This window comes from Phyllostomus hastatus, unplaced genomic scaffold (assembly GCF_019186645.2).
Source record: "Phyllostomus hastatus isolate PE091 unplaced genomic scaffold, TTU_PhHast_1.1 phas_contig_150, whole genome shotgun sequence".
Taxonomy (NCBI): Eukaryota; Metazoa; Chordata; class Mammalia; order Chiroptera; family Phyllostomidae; genus Phyllostomus; species Phyllostomus hastatus.
Window position 1 is genome coordinate 36283994 of NW_025333611.1, and position 18862 is coordinate 36302855.

The window sequence follows — 18862 nt, forward strand, 5'->3', positions numbered from 1 at the left end:
GGCCAGCGTTCAACCCACTAGCCAGGCTCTCCCTGCCCTTTAATACAAATCCCTGAGGTGTCCATTTTCCCCCTTTGGGAGAGTGAGAAGTGGGGGGAAAAGTGCTAACTTAAAGGCCCATTCCTTCCTTCTTTGCAAGTGTGATAACAGGAGCCTTGTTGCTATACTTTTCACAAGCAGAGAAGAGCCATTTTTTTCCAAGCACAGATTTCTCATGCTGTACCTCTGAGGACTCTCTGGTTTGTTGGCCAAGACTATCATTAAAAGTGTGATATATCACCACTTTTAGCTCTCATGGTCTTCTTCAGCTCTGCTCCTCCTACACCTCTCGCTTCTCTCATTACCACTGCCATCACTGCTTTCCCTTCTAGGACTCCAAGACCTCCTCATCTTCTTCTGTCAGGATTTGCTGTGACATGAAAAAGGGAAGAACCCACTTACCTGCTTAAGACTAGGTTTTACCTCACATCCCATTTTGAAAATGTCAGGCACCAAATAAAACCTTATTTATGCTTACATCCTTCCTATTTTGAGGACCGAGTCCCAGCTTTTTGGGGGATGGGGGGGCAGTACAATTTTTTTTAGCTTAGTTTCTCCTTTGTTGCATCCCCCACAAGTGAAACTGCCTCAAGGTGGTTTTGGTTAGATTTTTAAAAAAATCTTTAAATATTTTTCTTCTTTTATATATTTTCTTCTTTTTAATATTTTCTCCTTTTATACCTAAAGATACCACCTTGTAGCCTACCTCTCCTGATTGGGAAAAGTTGTCTTAGTTCTTTTCATCTCCTCTTTGGACTCGCTGCTACTCTTTAGGGTCCTAGGAAGGAGCAGAATTCAACCTGCCTTTCCATAGAACTATACAGTTCAATATGATTCAATAGCGACTAGCCCTGCATAGCTATTTAAAATCAATTCAAATTAAATACAATTAAAAATTCAGTTCCTGAGTTGCACTAGCTACATTTCAAGAGCTCAAAAGTCATATGTAGCTAGTGGTACCTATTGTACTGAGAGCACAGACTTAGAACACATCCATCAGTACAGAAAGTACTTTTAGACCTGGTGTAGAGGATTAGTATCCCTGATGCCCCCTCTTTGTAATCCCACTTTATCAGTCAATAAATATTTATAACAACTTCACTGTTAAAGGATAGCTTTCAGAGAGGGTCAGGGATTCAAGGTGGGAAATAACCTGAAATCTGTAGGTCCTATAAAAGTTTTAGGAGGCATGGCATGGTGGCCAGAGGTTGATGGCCAATAGCAGGGCATTCTTAGCTTTTAAGGAAGTACTTTATCATCTGCTGTTGATATGTACCAGCCCAGAGCCACCCACAGGCTCTGATCCTTCTAATGTGTTAGTTCTGCATAATAATTAAAAAAATGAAAAAAAGACTGTCCCTTGCTGAAATTGAGTGGCTAATGTGATCTGTATTATCATTTCTAGATCTTGATTTCATATTCTGCTTTGTCATAGTCCTATTCTTCCAACTGTCAGTGACATAGGCAGCTCGAATGTTTAAGAAAGTTTACTGACTATGCCACCTACACGCTAAGAGCTGGGGGAAGTCTGGGTCCTATCAATTAACCCACTGAAGTTAAGACTACATTTAATAAAGTGCCAACTAGGTAAGGTAGTTCTTCCGCTGAACACTTTTGAACACCTATGCCAGGCACTGGCTGTAGGGCCTAAGTGAGTGTGGTAATGGCATACGTGTGGATATGACTGGTTCCCTGAGTCTAAACGAGTGGTTCTCAACCAGGGATTATCTTGTCCCCTCCCTCCCCCGACATCTCATCCGGTAATGTCTAGTGACATCTGTTGTCACAACTGGTGGACAGGTGCTAGTGGGTAGACTCCAGAGATACTGCTAAGCATTCTAAAATGCACAACCCTCCCCCTACCACCAAAGAATGATCTCACTCAAAATGTCATTAGTGCTGAAGTTGAGAAACTCTGGTCTAGACCACAGCATGGATCAGTTTTTCATGCCAAGACTAATCATGAGGTCCAGGTTCAATAGAATAGTAAGGCTAGCCAAGTGTCTGAAGAAATGGGAAAACGTCTGAAAAAATTAGGAGTCTATGGAACAGTGGCCTCCAGCCAAAGGGCAGGTATAACTGGAGTGTATTTAACTACACCAGAAGTCTAAGAGCTAAGGTCATAGCAATTGGAGCTGAGGATTTCAGATGTGTGGCAAGTCTGTGAAGAGGAGGTCCTGGGTACAGCCACAGGAGTAAAGAGCTAGTTCAAGCAGTCTGACTTGGGTTACAGCGGTCAACAGCTGGACCTAGCAGGGAAGACATTCAATAAACAGGTGGGCATCTGGTGGGTATGGATATACTAGTTTTTCTCAACATTTTTGTAACCCATACCTCTACTTTTCATATCTAAAAATCTTACATTCTTTTTCCAGTGATATTTAAATTTTCAAAATGAAGTATCACAACTAAAATGAATAAAACTTCTGGTAATTTTGGAAGGCAAAACTTTATTCAGGTGATGTGGTAACCATTCACAGTTAAACCTAAACTTTTTTTTCTGGGTGGTATAAAAGATTCAACAAAATGCAAGCTTTTTAAACAACACTCTTGCACTGTTTTATTCCCAAGATAGATATGGGGGTGGGGGGAAGCTTTTAAAATGTAAGGATAAAATGGAATAGTGAGTGGAATGAAGTCTTCTATGTTTAGACATCTTACATCGTAACATGGGAACGTTATGGCAAAACCACATGTACTTATTGTAAAAACACAAACCATTGAAAAGGACAGGAAAATAGGGACTGGGTTGTTTCCCCTCCCACAGCTTGCCCTGAGCACCTGTCCCTGTAAGCTCCTTCTCAGCTATACAAGGACACCCTCACACCACACTCACCTGCAGCCACACCACACACACCTGTGTTGGGAGTGTCACAGGGTGCCTGAGAGGCTTCAGTGAGAGTCACACTGCACATGAAGTTGTGCCACAAACTGTCAATTGTGAAAGCTCTGAGGAATTATTACTGCCCCCTCCCCTCTCCCCAAACAGGAAACAGTCACATTTTTTGAAAGGACTTCAGGAAGATGGCAAAGCCATCTTAGTGGCACAGACCACTTTTAAGGAGGGTAATGAGGGTGAGGAGTGCTCAGTTTGGGAGGCAGAGTAGGCCCCATATGTTCAGATAACATCTGCCAGCCCGCCAGTGCAGGGGGCTTCCAGGCCCCCACACACCGCCCAGAACAAGTCCTTGGTCTGTGACAGTGAACTTCTGTCAGCAGAGCAGGTGAGCAGCTGCTGTTCTCACTGGGCTTTGAGAATTATAGGGGTTCCTCTCCACCTGCAGGGAAGAAGGAGGAAGGTGATCCTGACTTGCTCCTGGTCCCCCCCCACCCAAACCCAGGTGGTGGCTCCCAGGAGTGCCTTCACCATGCCCTCTGTGCCTGGTTCCAGGCCTGCTGGTGAGGGGGGCGGGGCAAGGCCAGGGAAATCCCCTGCTCCAGTGCCCTGCCTCCTCCTTGGGTTCTATGGCACCTCAGCCACATTTGGGAACACCTGGGGCCTCCTCTCCCCAACCCGCCCACCCCACAGTCACCTGGGGCTTGCTCATAAGGTTCCTTATTCTTGCCTGTGGGAAAGAGAACACAAAACAAGAGATGAGGTGAGTGGTGGGTAGAGGTGGGGGCCTGGGTCTCCACCTCCCCACATTCACCCCTCTGGGCCCTTTGAAAGGTCAGCCCAGCAGTCTCCCCTGATGGTGGGATCCTCAGGGCATCAGGGTGGGGTAAGGCTGTGGGGTGGGGCGCAGGGCCTCAGTAGTAGGTGCTGCTCCCAGAATAGATGTAGCTGCAGGGATGGGAGCAGAACCTTCCTCCCTGTGGGCTGGACCAGCTGGAGGGCCACCCGCTTTGTTCTCATTCCACCTACCTTGAAGGTATCTCTTGGTCAAGATCACAACTCCCACCACCAGCAAGAAGAGGAGGGGGCAGGTAACCATGGCAATAAGTCCTTGACTAGAGGGTGGTTCTAAGGAAGGCAGAGAAAAGGGGGTACTGCCCCAGACCGTGGGACTATCTCTGAGGGCTCTGGGACCATCCCTGCCCTCATTACCCCCTCCCAGCTAAGCCCAGCGCCTCACCCCAAGCCATGGTGAGCACGTCATTCAGGCCAGAGTGCTGCACGCGGCAAGTGTATGCAGCCTCCTTCCCCGCTGGCTCCTGTACAGCAGCCCATGTCTGGTAGGTGCCGTCCCCGCTGGGGCATGTCTCCACGTACTCAGTCTCCAGGGCCAGCTCCTCCTCTCCCAGCCACCAGCTCAGGGAGATATCCTGCGGGTAGAAGCCCAGGGCCCAGCACCTCAGTGTGGCACTCCTGTCCTGGGTTGTGTGCCTTGTCACCTGCACTGTGGGCGGCTCTGCAGAGAGAGGTGGAGGGAGGAAGGCTGGTGAGTGGCCACTCGCCTGACTCCCTGCTTGATCCAGGCTCCTCCAGCACCTTCCGTGGTGGAGGACAGGGAACAGATGGAGACTGGTCTCTCCTGGGGAGGCACTCAACCAACACTGGAGGTAGGGATGACCATTGCCAACTGTTCCCAAGGGGCCTTGTTTTGGGAATTCCCATGGTGGCGATGTAACTTCCTGCCCCCCTACCTCCAAGGGAGTCCTAGGTGGGGCTGTTGGGTTCTATACTGATACCCCCCTTTCTTCCCACAGACACCCTAGGGTTTTCTTAAGAGACTTGACAAATTTCCCATAACCACCTGCACACAGCAGAGCCTGATGGGAGGCTGTTAACTGAAGTCAGGAATGATGCTCCTTGCCCCTCCCCTCCCCTGAGAACAAGCACGGCTATGAGCATGGGCTCTGGAGCTGGACAGCTGGGTTTGAAGCTGGCCTGACTCCTGTCCACAAGCCTCTTGTCTCTCAGGGCCTGATAAGGAGCCATCCTTCCTCTCAGAGTTGATCTGTAAGGCAATCTAAGTGTGACTGTTCATTTTGTGTGTCACCTCGACTGGGCCGTGGGTGTGTCCTGGCATTTGGACAATTTTCTGGGGAGGTGAGGGTGCATCTGGGTGAGATTCACATTTGACTCTGTGGACTCAGGAAAGCAGCTGGAGATCTGAACAAGACAGAGAGGCTAATGGGAGGGAACGCCTCCTGCCCAATTGCTGGAGCTGGGACATGGGCCTCTTCCTGGGTCATGCACCTGCCAACACCTGGACTGGAACTGCACCATTGGCTCCCCCAGGTCTCCAGCTTGTCTATTGCGGATCTGGGAACTGCCAAGTCTCTGTGATCACGTGAGCCAGTTCCCTACATCACATCTCTTTCTCTCTCTATACGTACAATACAAATCCTGTTGCTTCTGTTTCTGTGGAGAACCCGAGCAGGGACCGGGTGAAGGAGATAGGAGAACCCCTGGTCTAGAGTTTAATGATACGGTGCTATGGAGAGGCATCCATTATTACCCTCCTCATTGTACTGGGGAGGAAACTGAGGCACAGAGAGGGCAACTAACTTGCCCAAGGTTGCACAGTCAGCAAGTTCTGGAGCCAGGATGTGGATCTGGAGGCTGTGCTCAAGTACCCAAGCTCTGAACCACTGAGCTCTGCTCTCATACCCCCTCACATCTTCTCTTCCTGACAGTTTGTCCTGACCTCCTCTGAGGAGTATCCTCTCCATTCCCTCAGCTGATAAACACTCTACTGCTTGGTCAGCAGACATCCATGGTGTGCCACGTGCCCTGACCAGCCCCGTCCTCTAGCAGCCTGTGGCCTCCACTCTTGCACCCCAAGCACCCAGCTTTCTCAGTGTCCATCCCAGCCTTTATATCTCCATTCCTGCTGGCCAGGGTCAGGAGAAGCTTAGGATGCACCCAGGTCTGCGGAGCATGTTTATGAGCTTGTGTGCCAGGGGATGAAGGGCCTCGGCTTCCCCGGAAGTCCCCAGTGGTCTAGGAGCGGTGAAGGATGCTCTGCCTTGGGGCCTGGAGTCATTTCCCACGGAGCAGAACCACAGGATGTGAAAACCCAAAAGGACTTGATGAGCCACCAAGTTTAACCCACTAGGTCTACAGATAAAGCAAGTGAGGCTGAGCCCTGGCCGGTGCAGCTCGGTTGGTTGGCACGTCGGGTTTGGTCCTTGGTTGGGGTGTGTATGGGAGACAACCGATCAATGTCTCTTCCCCTCTGTCTAAAATCAATAAGCATGTCCTTGGGTGAAGATTTAAAAAAAAAGTCATCCTCTTTCTTTAAAATTGAAAAATATACATTCGGCTGAGTTGGGGGTGGGGGTTATTCCCCAAGACCACACTTGGACAGGGGATTCTAGAACTCTCACCCACCTCACCTGGAGTGAGGGCCTGAGGTCTGGGCTCTCTTCCTGCCCTGGTGATTGGCCATTTTCCGAGGCCTCGGCTGACTTACCTAAGCCAGGGTGACACAGCTTACCCCACCCCAGGCTTCTCTGTCAAATGGGACAGTTGTGGAGAATGGGAGCATGAGGTCACCCTCTGCATGGCCACAGGCTGGGCCTTACCTCTCCGGGTGAGGATCTGGCTTCCCAGCTCCAGAAACCTGCACAGAGAGGTGAGGCAGAGGCTTTCCAGGTAGGCCTTGTCATACTCAGCATAGCAGCGCTCTGAATCCAACACACGCTTGGTCTGTATGGCCACAGGCTCAGCTGACACCCAGCTCAGAGTCTCCAAGTCCAGGGACACATGATCCTGCCCATCAAAGCCGAAATGCCAGAAGCTGCTGGAGAAGTTGTCCTCCTAGATATCACAGCCGAACATGCGCTGGGCACTGTGTATGCCTGTGCATGGGCAAGCAGGCTGCGGTGAGGGGGAGCCGCAGGGCCCAGGAGCCCACCACCCACAGGGCCCTCCAAAGTGTGGGGGGCAGGATGTCAGCATTTTAAAAATGCTCCTGAGGTAATTTTTATGAGCAGCCAGGGCTGAGAAGCTGGCTGGGCCTCTCCTGTGGGAAGAATACTCGAGTTTACAATTAGACACACCCGTATTTTCTATGCTAGTGAGGAGAAAATTCGGTTACTAATGGGTGTAAGATGCCCTCAATGGTAACACAATTTTAGAAGAGCGCACCTGGCTGTTAACACTGATCCCAGGGGCCCTGGATTGAGGCACAGCCCTTCCCACTCTTGGTCCTTTACATCTAGTTTTGGAGCCTTTGAGGCCCCGAGGCTTTTAGTCATTTGGGAGTCTGGGCACAGCTGGAGGGAGCAGTATGAAGAAGCTGCCTCCACAGGGTGTGAACACAGCCCCACAGTGGGTGTGAGCTCCAGTTGCTGAGTAAGGAGGCTGAGGCTGAGAGAAAGGCTCCCGTCCCTTGCTAATGCTAGGCAGAACAGGGGTCGTCACCTGGGTTCTGTCTCCTACTCTGTGTTGTCTGCCTATTTCAAGTCTGTCTGGCTTCCCTCCCTTCCCTGGCACAGAATATGCCCAGGGGTAGGTGTGATTTGAGGCATTTGGGGAGGGTGAAGAGAGGCTGGGAAAGGTCTGGAACCCTGGTGAGCCAATGGGAGAGGCATCGTGAGCTCCCAGTTCCTGTGATACTTCCTGCACTGGCTTGTGGGCCAGCTGCTGGAGTCACAGATGATGCTGAAGGCCCTTGTGGCCCCTGCCTGGCTATGGGGGAGGGGACTGGGAAGAGCCATGCCTCAGAAGCATACCTGCACCCTTGGAGAGGCTGGATGGCTGGATGGAGCAACCACTGTTCCCTAATGGAAGGAAGGGGTGGGGGGCCCGCCTGACGCACCGCCACTCTGGTTGTAGTAGCTCATCACGTTCCACAAGTTCACCTGCTGCACCTCTGCCCAGGCCCTGTACTTCTGGGTCTCCGTCTCCCAGTACTGGGTGTCCATGGACGCCATCCATGGGGCCTGGGGCTCAGCCCTGCCCACACGACTGTCGTACTGCAGGAAGGGCTGGTTGTCCATGTAGCCTACAGCCAGAAACCTGGGGAGGCCAGGGCCTGGCTCCGACAGGGTGAGGTAGTGGTAGTGGAGGGAGTGCGTCCCTGTGGAAACACAGACCACTGAGGCTCACACACACTGCCAGGCTCCGAGCTGGGGGTTGGGGTGAAAGCACACCCAGAGCTTTCCCTCTCCTGAGCAAGAGCAAGAACTGGCAATTTCAGTTACAAAAAACAGGGCATCCGAATGGTTTAACTAATCAGTCACTCAAACATCGAGGCCAAGATCCATGTGCTCAGGCTTGTGACTTGACTCCCAAGCAGCCCTTGGCTCCTCGTGCAGGGCCTGCTTACTCATACTTTACACTCCTTGCTGGTCAGCTAGTAAGTGTGGTCATCTGGTTTCCCATCTCACAACTTAAAAGGTGTGATTTTTTAAAAAGTTGTTTGTTGGGAAGCTTAATTTACGTGAATTGTTCATTCCCCAGAGAAGCCTAGAAAGTTTGGCCAGCATTCTTTGCTTGACCCAGGTCTGGCTGGCCCCTGGACTCCCTGCGGGTTGATCTCTTTGTCTAGACACTGCCGCAGTCTGCTCTCTCCTGGTCTCCAAAGCACCAACTGATCCATCCATTCATCTGTGCACTGGAGGAGAAATCCATTGAAGCAGGCAGTCCCAGCACAAGCTATTAAAGTAAGTGCTGTATCTTTAAAAACAGCCTACCTTTCTCAGGGATAGCCACAGCACTCCCTTAACCAACTTCTAAAGTTTTTGCTCAAATGCCACCTGATTCTTAGCCAGGCCTTCCTAACCCACCCATGGAAATATTTATACCCCTCACATCCCGATGCCCCACTTCCCGCCCCCCAGCGCTTGGGTCTTTTGAGTTATTCTCCAGAACATTACCACCTTCTGGAGAATCTGCTCTTTACTTATTTATCTTATTGATAGTCTCCAAGAGCAGGGATTCCTGTAAGGATTGTTCTCTTGTTTTTTCAGCACCTAGAACAGCTTTCTGCACACAGTAGGTGCTGGGTGTTGAATACACAAATGGAAAGCTGAGTCAAACCCATCACAGAGCTGCCAGCCCCCAGTTCTGTTAGTCTCTGCCCAGCACCCCCTCACCCCCAGGTTCCCTCTGTCCTCAGCACAGCCTCCTCTCTCTTCTCTGGGCCAGCTTCTCTCTTCCCTCTAGGAAGCCCTGCGATCCTGCTCCAAGATCCCTCAGAGGGGTCTCTGCGTGCCCTGAGAATGACGTGGGTTTCACGAGTGGGGCAACATATCTGACTCACTGCTGTTCCCATAGGCCTGAGGGAACATTGTGCTTGGCAGATAGGACACTTCCTGCCTTTGTTGAAATGGACAAAAAAGAATGGCAGTGAAAATAGTCACAGCTGCCATTTGGAAGTTACTCCTATGTGCCCTGCCCTGAGCTGGTTGTCGCCAAAGCACTGTCTCTGTTATCCTAAGGCTAAACCTAGAACAGTGGTGTGATTGGCCCCATTTTGCAGATGAGGTAACTGAGGCCCAGGGGAAGCCCAGAATAGCCCCCAAAAGCAAATGCACTAGGAAGAGGGGAGCCAGATTCTCCCCCACACCTGCCACCTTCTTCTAAGCTCAGGAAAGGGGCACTGTCTTCTCCCAACTGAAGGAGCTTCCTGTGGAGGTGAGGGGTCAATGTTGAGTGTTGGAGTGAAAGGCTAACATTGAGGCCTGGGCTGGTGCAGGGCTTCTGGGAAATGGCTGGCTTCTCTCTCAGATTTCCTTGCAAACCAGAGTCAAAATCAGTGATGGGGCTTCTGGACTGGAGGCTGAGAACACTGTACACAGGCCATGGTAGGGACAGAGGCCACAGAAGCTCTGCCTCCCTGGGCATGGGGATGGACAAAGAGCCTGTGTCCTTGAGTGGCTGTTGGGCATCTCAGGCCCTTGAGTTTCTGGTCCAGAAGCATAGTGTGCTGGGCTGAATACCAGCCTCAGATACCCCTGGAACTCATGTATGTTGCCCTCTACAGTAACAGGGAGTCTGTAGATGTAGTTAAAGGTGCTTGAGATGGGGACATTATCCTGAATTGCCTAGGGAGGCCCTAAATGTGTCCTTATAAAAGGGAGGCAGAGGGAGATTCCTAGCTATCAAAGGACAAGGTGACAGGAAGGTAGAGCACAGAAAAATCAGGAAGCACTCAAGCCAAGGAATGCAGCCCTAGACGCTGGAAAGGGAGAAAACTGGATTCTTCCTTCCAGCCCTGTAGGGAGCCGGCCTTGCTCACACCATAGTGAAGCCTGTTTTGGAGTTGTGAGCTCTAGAACTATAAGAGAATAAATGTGTTTGTGTTAAGCCACCAGGTTGTAGTCATCCCTTACAGCAGCTACAGGAAATGAATACGCACGTTATTGAACTAAAAAGCCTGTTGCGTCCTGTGAGTTTGGGAGCCAGTTCACACCTGTGTGCCCTGAAGGTCATGGCTGCTGTCCTGAGACAGAGAGAAGAATATACACAGTCTAGAAGGAAGGCCATCCTTGGACAGCTGCAGTGAGTCCAGAGTGTCAGCCCCACCGAGACTGAGGACTGATGGGTGGGGAGTGTGGGGTGAAGGGATCCTGTGGGGCGAAGGGACCCTGGCATTCCACCATGGAAGCAAAGAGGACACAAAGGTGCTTACATGCTATTCCCAGGTATGGGAAGATGACAAAAAGCAAGTAATCCCAAAGTCAGGCTTGACTGGAAAGGGAGTGACACGCACCAGGTTGTCCTGCTGGGGCAGGTGCACAATCTGCTCACTCAATAATGTGACTATGGTAGTTCCCCTTCTCCATGGTCTTACTCTCTGCGGGTTACCTGCAGTCAACCACGGTCCAAAAGTACTGAGTGGAAACTTCCAGAAATGAACAATTTGTAAGTTTTAAACTGCATGCCATCTGAGTGGTGTGATGAAATCTCCAGCTATCCCACTCCTCCTGCCCAGGACGTGAGTCATCCCCTCCGTCTGACGGAGCCATGCTGTATAAAATCATTGTCTGCCAGTCACTTAGTAGCCCTCTCAGCTCTCAGGTTGGCTGCAGGATATCATAGTGCTTGTGCTCAAGTGACCTTTATTTTACTGCATAAGGGCCCCAAAGCACTAGAGCAGTGATGCTGATGATTCGGATATGCCCAAGAGAAGCCTTAACATGCTTCCTTTAAGTGAAAAGGTAAGAGTTATCAACTCAAGGAAACAAAAAAATTGTGTGCTGAGGTTGCTAAGATCTATGGTAAGATCGAATCTTTGGCCTGTGAGATTGCCTAGTTTATAAATTAAACTTTAGCATAGATAGCATGTATAGGCAAAACATAGTATACATAGTGTTCAGTACTATCAGTGCTATGGGCATCCTCTGGGGATGGTGGAATGTGTCCCTCATGGATAAGGGGGCACTACAGTATTTATTAATGCTAGCTGCTTTAATGGCCAATTATTTTTGGTTAAAAACGAGGAACAGTTTATTGATGTATTATTTTTTAAATTTACAGAACACTTGGGTACTGAACTCTGTCCCAAGTACTTATAAAAGTTTGGCTCATTTCACCCTTGTAACAACTTTCTTGGGCAGGTACTATTATACCTACCCACAACGGATGGGGAACCTGAGCCACAGAGAAGCAAAGTCACTTGCCAAGCTCACTATAGCAAAAGCTGGGCCAGATGGCACACGTCTACCCTTTAGTAAACATACTTCTGGCTGAACCCTGCCCACCCTGGCAGCCCAGTGGGGACGTCCCACTCAGTAAGGACTTCTCTGACCAGCTACTGTGTATCTGGCCCTCTCCAATGTGCTGGGGATGCTGGCATAAGCAGAACAGCCCCCACGCACCTGCTCTCAGCAAGCTTACATGAATATAGGATAAGCAAGATAAACGAATAAACTGTACAACAGGCTGGATAGAAGGAAGTGCTGAAGGGAAAACAATAAAGCAGGTATATGAAATGTTAGGGGAGGGGTTTAAAATTTTAGATAGAATTGCCTTTCCATACAGGAAACTTTGAGGAAAAGCCAAGCATGTAAGTTTCGGAGGAGCCTTGCAGCAGGGAGAAAGGTCCTGAGGCAAGGGGGTGTTTGGGGCCTGCTGTGATAATACAGGGGAACAAAGTGGCGCTGTGACGTGGTGCTGCACTAGGGACGAAGCGAGGGGCTGAATGCTGGCTTCTCAGGCGTGTGCAGATGGTGTCTGGAATGGCCCTCCCTACCACGGAGCTCTGGTTCCTGGCTGTGACTTCTCTGCTCGGGACTGCTGCACCGTGGCCTGCTCCCGGCATTGCGTGCCCATCCCGGCAGTCAGGGGCTCATTTTGAGGGCAAGCTCATGACTGTGGCCCTTTACTCAACCGACTGCCAGGTACTGCCTTGCATGTGCTCAGTGAGGAGCCTGCCATCTCTCCTGCCCTGAAAATCCCACTGCTGCCTGCTCCACCTGCCAGATGGTCCTGGGGGCCCAGCCTGCTCTTTGGGGGACCTCACTCACTGCCTACATCCCTCTTTTGCTTCAGGAAGACATTTGGAGCTGTGACTAGACTCCCACGTGCTCACCGGGCCTAGGAGGGATCATCATGCCTTGGACTCCAGCCCAGAGTGTGGCAAAATTAGCTGTGGGAGCAATCATCAGGCCACCTTGCTGGCTCTGGTGGTCTCAGGTACCACCTCTGCCTGGCTGTAGTCAGTGCCAGGCACTATGGAGCCACAGCATGGGAAAGTGAGGGACATATGGCAGCTGTGCAGGGGAATTTGGTCCTGGTGCGACATGGCCGAAGGAAGTGGCTACACGCCATTGCTGCCTTAGGGCCTGCCTGTGCCATCGGCTCCTCACTGTCCTTTCCTGGTCACTGGGCCATGTGGCCAGCCCCTCAATGGGCAGTCCTGCACTCCTGAAGCAGTCTCCATCTTCCTCTGACTGTGGTGGGCAGGGAGGTGCCTGGTGCTTTCCCTCCCTCCACCCCGGGAGTCTGATTTTGCCTCTGTCCTACTTCACCACAATCCACGTGGCACTGCTCTCTAGCTTGTGGCCCTGAGGGAGGCAAGCCTTCCTCCACTGTCAGTGGGAGTCTCACAGCACTGGAACATTCACTGAGGTAATGAACGTGAGGCACAAGTACAGGGGGCCCCCAGACATCACCTTCTCAGTCTCTCCATCCTGTTAGGAGGGGAGAGGTGGGCCTGGGAAGGAAGGAGGTGGGTGAAGAAAGCTGCCTAAATGAGGAACCAGCTCTCTGGAGACCAGCCCCCAGCCCCCCTAGGCACCCTTGGAAGGCTCTGGCCTCTGTGTCCCCCAGCCTGGCACAGTCCCCATTCCCTGAGCCAGCCCACAGACTCCAAGACTGCAGAAAGGCCCTCCTGCAAGCAAGGGCTCCTGGCCTCTGCCATCCTGTCTGACCAGCAGGCGGGCAGGACCTTACCTCCAGGCCACGACTTGTTTTCTGGCTTCAGGTTGGCCAGTTCTGCCATCACAACCTTTGCGAAGGATGCTGGGCGATCAGCTACCACAGGCAGCGCCCAGGGGCTCTCTGCAAGGGGGAAACGGAAAAGGGAAGTATGAACCTCCAGGCACAAATATCCTATACACCCTCGTGTCTGCTGGGAGAGAGGGCATGGAATGGCAATTAGAGAGGTATGTTGGAAGCAAAGAGGGACCTGGGGCCTGGCCTTGAGTCGCTGGAAACTTCCCCAGTATGCAGGCGCAAAGTCAACAAGGGGAGTGCTGGGCCTCAGTGCCAGTTGCGCTTCCCGAGCTTTTTAAGTATTGATGCATGGTGGGGTTTTTTTGTTTGTTTAATTTTTTTTTATTGTTCAGATGCATGGTGCTTTTACTTGCATTTCCTGTAAGGTGGGTCCTGACTGTTGAGGCGGGGGAAGCCAAGGCTGGGCTGCCCCTCTTCTGCCCCCAATTATCACCCAGCAGCTCTGACAACCTTGGATTTAGTTGTTCTGTGGGGAGGGGCACTGGACACTGGCAGGTTTTGAAAGCTCCCAGGTGCCGTTCATGTGCTGCCAGGTGGAAGCTGTACCTCCTGGCCCACATGTGCACCCCATCAGCACTGCCAGCCCTGACCTCTCCCCTTGCAGTATCACTGGTCTGAAAAACATCTACTGAGCACCTACCACTCACCAGGCACAGAGCCAGCTTGGGGTGGTGGTGGTGTGGGGACAGAAATGACCTGAGGCAGACATGGCCCCAAGGGAGGTCAAGTCTGGCAGGGAGGGGTACAATTAAACAAACAACCAGCTCCAGTAGGAGCTGATAAGTGTGGGGTGCAGGAGGTACCAGGTGCTGGTAATGCCATGGGGACAGGAGGGTGCTGGGTCAGGGGTCTTGTAGGCTGAGACCCAGAGAAAACCTCACCAGCTGTGATTTTCCAGTTAGTGGAGTAGGTGAGGAGGGAAGAACATTCTAGTCTTCAGGCATTATCCTCTGGACCAGCTGCATCGGCATCACCTGGGAACTTACATTGTTTTTTTTTTTTTTTTTGAAAGATTTTATTTATTTTTAGAGAGAGAGAGAAACATCAATGTGCGGTTCCTGGGGGTTATGGCCTGCAACCTAGGCATGTACCCTGACTGGGAAATGAACCTGCGACACTTTGGTTTGCAGCCCGCGCTCAATCCACTGAGCCACACCAGCCAGGGCAGAACTTACATTCTTAGGTCCCAACCCTAGTGAGTTAGAAACTTGGGAAGTGGGGCCCAGCTTTCTGCAGTGCACAAGCCTTCTAGGTGACTCTTAGGTGACTCTAAAGTTTGAAAACCATTGCTCTTGGCAAAAAGAATTAGCAAAGCAGAAATGCCCGGAAGAAGACTGAAAACTAAGGAAATCTAGGAAAACTAAGGCCAAGGACAGAATGAAAAATTTCAAGATGAGTCTGGGGAGGAAAGAAGGGGCTCTATGACCTCTTCATGCCTCAGTTTCTCCATCATAAAGTGGAGGATAATAGGATTGTTGTGAGAGTTATAAGTTAATATTGCAACATTATAACTAAGTTAATATTGCAATGTGCCTAGAATCATGTCTGATGTGAGGGGCTGCTATTCAAAGCATCCGTCAAATTAGTCCGGACAGGAAAGGACACCACTGTGGTCAGTGTGGAGGGGGCCTTGAGTCCATGAGCCTGCCATGGAAGGAAGGGTGGGGGAAGCACAATGAGAAGGGCCTGCAGAAGCACCTGAGGAGGAGGAAGGGAAGGGCAGAGGGAGACCACGGGAAGTCTCAGGTCCCAGCTCGTCAAGTCCCCTTAGGAGCATGCCTCTCAGCGTGGCACGCTAGCCTCTGAGGTCCCTCCTCCCTGAGCCTGCCCTTCACACTGCTCCCACCTCAGTGCCAGCAGCACACCCAGCCAGCTGCTCAGGCCTACACCCAAGAGCTCCTGCATCCTGGTCTCACCCCATAACCCCTAACTCCAGCTTTGCCTTAGTAGCCAGCTTTGTAATTGCTCACCTTAATTATTCTGTCTCGAGCTGTCTTGGTCCCGAGGGCCACTGATTACTTCTGCCTTCTTGCCTCTCATCTGGTCACGACGCTCTGCCTTGGCTCTTGCCCCGAGGCAGCATGGACTCCAGAGCTAGCCTCCTGGGGTCCAAATCCTAACCAGCCAATGGGACTTTGTATGACCTTAGGTAGCCAAGATAATCTCTGAGCCTCAGTTTTCCTATGTTTACCATGGAGATATACTGAATCAGTATAGTGTGCTATGAGGCTCCGCTGCCTGCTGCAGCACTCACAAATCTGTCCCCTAAAAGCCAGTTCCTCACTCCTCAGCTCCTGAATGGAAGGCGGGCATCCAGGAACAGTGTGAGGGGGCCTGTCAGGGACATCTGGCTTTGTCCCTCCCATGTGCCATCTCCCTCCTACAGTTTGGCTCACAAATGAGGTTACTTCTCCACTTCTTCCTGCCTCCTTGGCTTAGGGCCCCATCCCCTTGGGCCAGCCCTGATTCTTTGCCCCCACCAGGCTACAGGGCCTGTGCCATACACCCATGACCATGACTACCACGCACAACATGAACCACAGGTGTGCCCCACAGTGCACCAGGGAGGGGCTGTAAGAGGGGCTGGCATTCTTACCCTGGGGTCCACAAATCCCCCCAGGCTGTGTGAACCTGAAAACTCGAGTTCTGGATCCTTGACTCGGGGAGAAAAAGAACCTCTTTGTTTTCACAGACTTCTAGCTGACTTTTAGCCTCTCCTCTCATGAGGATTGAAGGCACAATGCACAGCAGAGTTAGCAGAACCTGCACTTTGGTTCCATACAAGCCACAGGTGTTTCTGAATCCCGTGACAGCTGTTGCAGACACCTGGGAACACGCTTTCCCCTCCTCACTACTTCCATGCAATGGGAGTTGCTAGCCCTGCTGCTATGCATTATAAATGTAACTTAGAAGCACATATATTACATTTCACAAATTTATATTTCTAGGTTAAATTTTTAATAGGTTTCTTGAAACATAATTGGATTTCTTTGTATTCCTATGTATTTCTTTTTATGTATTAAAAACTTTGTGAGATGTAAGGCATGAAAGGTTTAAGAACTCCAACCCCACATCCCAGTGCTGCCACCTAGTGTCCGCTCTGGGCCATATTTTAAATCTGTGGATGGTAAATTGATGTTCTGAAAAGTGGAAATGGATTCTTGTAAGTGGAGATCTTATAACCGGCTGGCATAAAGGACCCCAGCTATTATTATTGCTACGGTGGTGTGCACTTCTCTGCCCGTGCAAAGAAGCACTGTGCGCGCCGCGATGGGCTGTGCCCTTTCAAGGGGTGGGGAATCCAGGATGAGGTCAGGCCGAGCCAGCTCTGCAAGCAAAATTGAAACTGGGAAAAAATGGAAATTCCACGGGGGGCCCCTGCTGTCTGAGACAGCCTTGCTGAGGTGGGTCCAGGGAGAGCCACCGCGAAGGGCCCGAGCCCGGCTGAGCTAGAGGACAGGACCTATCGGCCGCCCTCAGATCCCTGTCTCCAAGGAGCCTGTCCCGGTCCTTCCTGGAGGACCCGGCCCCCGGAAGCCTAGTGCGGTCCCCACCTGCTGGCCTCTCACTCCGACCTGAGGGCTGCAGGGGCAGATGGCAAACAGAATCCCTGCCTAGCCCAGGGCTCAGCGTCCCCTACAGATTCTGCTCTCCAAATCACCATGCCCCCCCCCCACCCCCCCCCGCCCCAAGCCCGAAGGCGGCCTCCGCAGTCTCAGCCACTCTCCAACGCCTTCCTCCACCCCCAACCGCACTCGGCTTGCGCGTGATGGTGACTGTGCCCCACGATTTGTGCCCCTCCGCCACCAATCACCTGCTGTGCTCTCCAGCACCAGTTCCAACAAGAGCAGCAGCAACGGGCATGCTGTGCTCCGCTGGACCCCAGCCGCCAGACTGGCACGCTGCCTCCGGGCACTGGTCCCAGCAGAGACCGTCTTCATCTATGAGGCCAGTGGCCTGGAGTCAAAGCTCCCAAACCGGGTCCTAGGCCACTGAAAGCTCTGCATTTCCAGGGCTGCTCAGCTGCTTCCTGGTCTGGCCTTTGCCCCGCCCAGGGCCCTTCCGATCTCTCCAAGCCCCCAGTCCCGCTGGGCTCCTCAATGACACCCTCTGCTGGTCCTCGGAAGGAGAAAAACAGGACAGATAGGAAAGAAAATCAGTCGTGTTGATAATTATGAAATATAGCTTATATACTTCTTCACTGCAGTAGAGCTAAACAATGTCACTGTCTTTTGGGAAGTAGGCCAGGTGTCTGGGCCAAGGCACGGTCCTGCTAATCCAACTGTGCTTTGCTACTCCGTTCATCACAGGAAGAATGGCTATATTACAGCTAGAGCTTAGTGAAAATAAGTCCCCCTGAATTCTGACCAGGGACCCCATGTTCAGGACAGCAGTTTTCAGCTGGGCAGTTTTCTCCTGTTTTGAAAATTCATGGGAGGCCCTGTCCCAATTGCCTGAGGGTGTTCCAGGGACATTGGCCAAATCTCCCCCATCCCTGGCTCCACTCTCACCAATTTCCTGCCCAGACATCCACACGATTCTTCCACAGTGTGTCCCATGGGGAGGTGAAGGCTAAATCCTCCTGTAGGTGCATCTGGGACTCTCAGATCCCCAGGTCTTTCCCAGTGGAACAGCTTACCTTTCAGGGCTAAGGGCCCAGGTGCAGAATACTGGACCTGCTCCTAGCAGGGTGGGGGAGGCTCAACATCAAAGTCAAGTTGTTAAAATGAATTATTATATAGCTCTCAGATCTCTGCCCACAAAGACTCAAGACAAGTAAAGACAAGTCAGGACTTCCACAGGCTTTTGCAATGTATTTCAGCCTTTGTAGAAAGAGCCCAGGGAAACCGGACTCTCAGGGGACCTGATTTGGTTGTCAAAACCACTTGCTGAAGAAAGAAAGGGCCACTCCAAAGCTGCGATGGAAAACTTCATCTATTATGTGCTTAAGTACCAGAGAGTTTGCAAGACAGTCTCTCTGAGCCAAGCTGGTGACCTGACAAAGTGTTTTGGGAATCACAGTCCACAGGGACTAGGGGATTTTCAGAGTTGAGAGTGTTTTCATTCAGCTTGAGGGTGGTGGCTGATGTGCAGTGGATGCTGATGGGGTGATTTTCAGAACTGTGGTCACTGGAGTGAATTGTCCCTGATTGATGATCACACTGGCTGAAAAATTCTGTGGCTTTGTAGGAGGGTGCAGCCAGGGAGCCCCTAAAAGAAGGATTTGTAATGAGGTCCAGAACTCCCCCAACTGCTGCTTTATGGCAGCAAACCCATCCCCAGATAGCAAGGGACATGCCTGGGACCTGGCAACCCTGGTGGACAGACAGCCTTTCAAAGCTCCAAGGCCTCTTAGAAAGGCCAGCTCCCTGTTGAAAGGCAAGTCTGAGGTCAGTGCTCCCTGGCTGGAGAAAGGTCATGTTCTCCCCACCCCCGCCCTTGGTGCTGCTCCTCACACTCACTTCT

At 51.5% G+C, this 18862-nt stretch overlaps 1 protein-coding gene across 1 annotated transcript; it reads right to left on the bottom strand.

The window, feature by feature from the left end:
* Positions 1-2573: 2573 nt before the first annotated feature.
* Positions 2574-17438, bottom strand: LOC123813010 (H-2 class I histocompatibility antigen, Q10 alpha chain-like). Its single transcript, XM_045829993.1, has 8 exons — positions 17211-17438; positions 13334-13441; positions 7726-8012; positions 6514-6748; positions 4116-4391; positions 3905-4003; positions 3573-3605; positions 2574-3317 (listed from the first exon to the last, which is right to left on the bottom strand). The coding sequence occupies exons 1-8, from the start codon at positions 17335-17337 to the stop codon at positions 3298-3300; spliced, it is 1185 nt and encodes a 394-aa protein (XP_045685949.1). The 5' UTR covers positions 17338-17438; the 3' UTR covers positions 2574-3297.
* Between the last annotated feature and the right edge of the window lie 1424 nt (positions 17439-18862).

Bases quoted from the DNA above. Each gene is read 5' to 3' on its own strand.
- LOC123813010 (XM_045829993.1), bottom strand. From the start codon at position 17,337: ATGAAGACGGTCTCTGCTGGGACCAGTGCCCGGAGGCAGCGTGCCAGT. The intron at 6,749-7,725 runs TCCTTCCATTAG...TGTGATATCTAG, and splicing joins CAGGCGGGCCCCCCACCCCT to GAGGACAACTTCTCCAGCAG. The intron at 4,392-6,513 runs GTAAGGCCCAGC...CTCTCTCTGCAG, and splicing joins CCAGATCCTCACCCGGAGAG to AGCCGCCCACAGTGCAGGTG.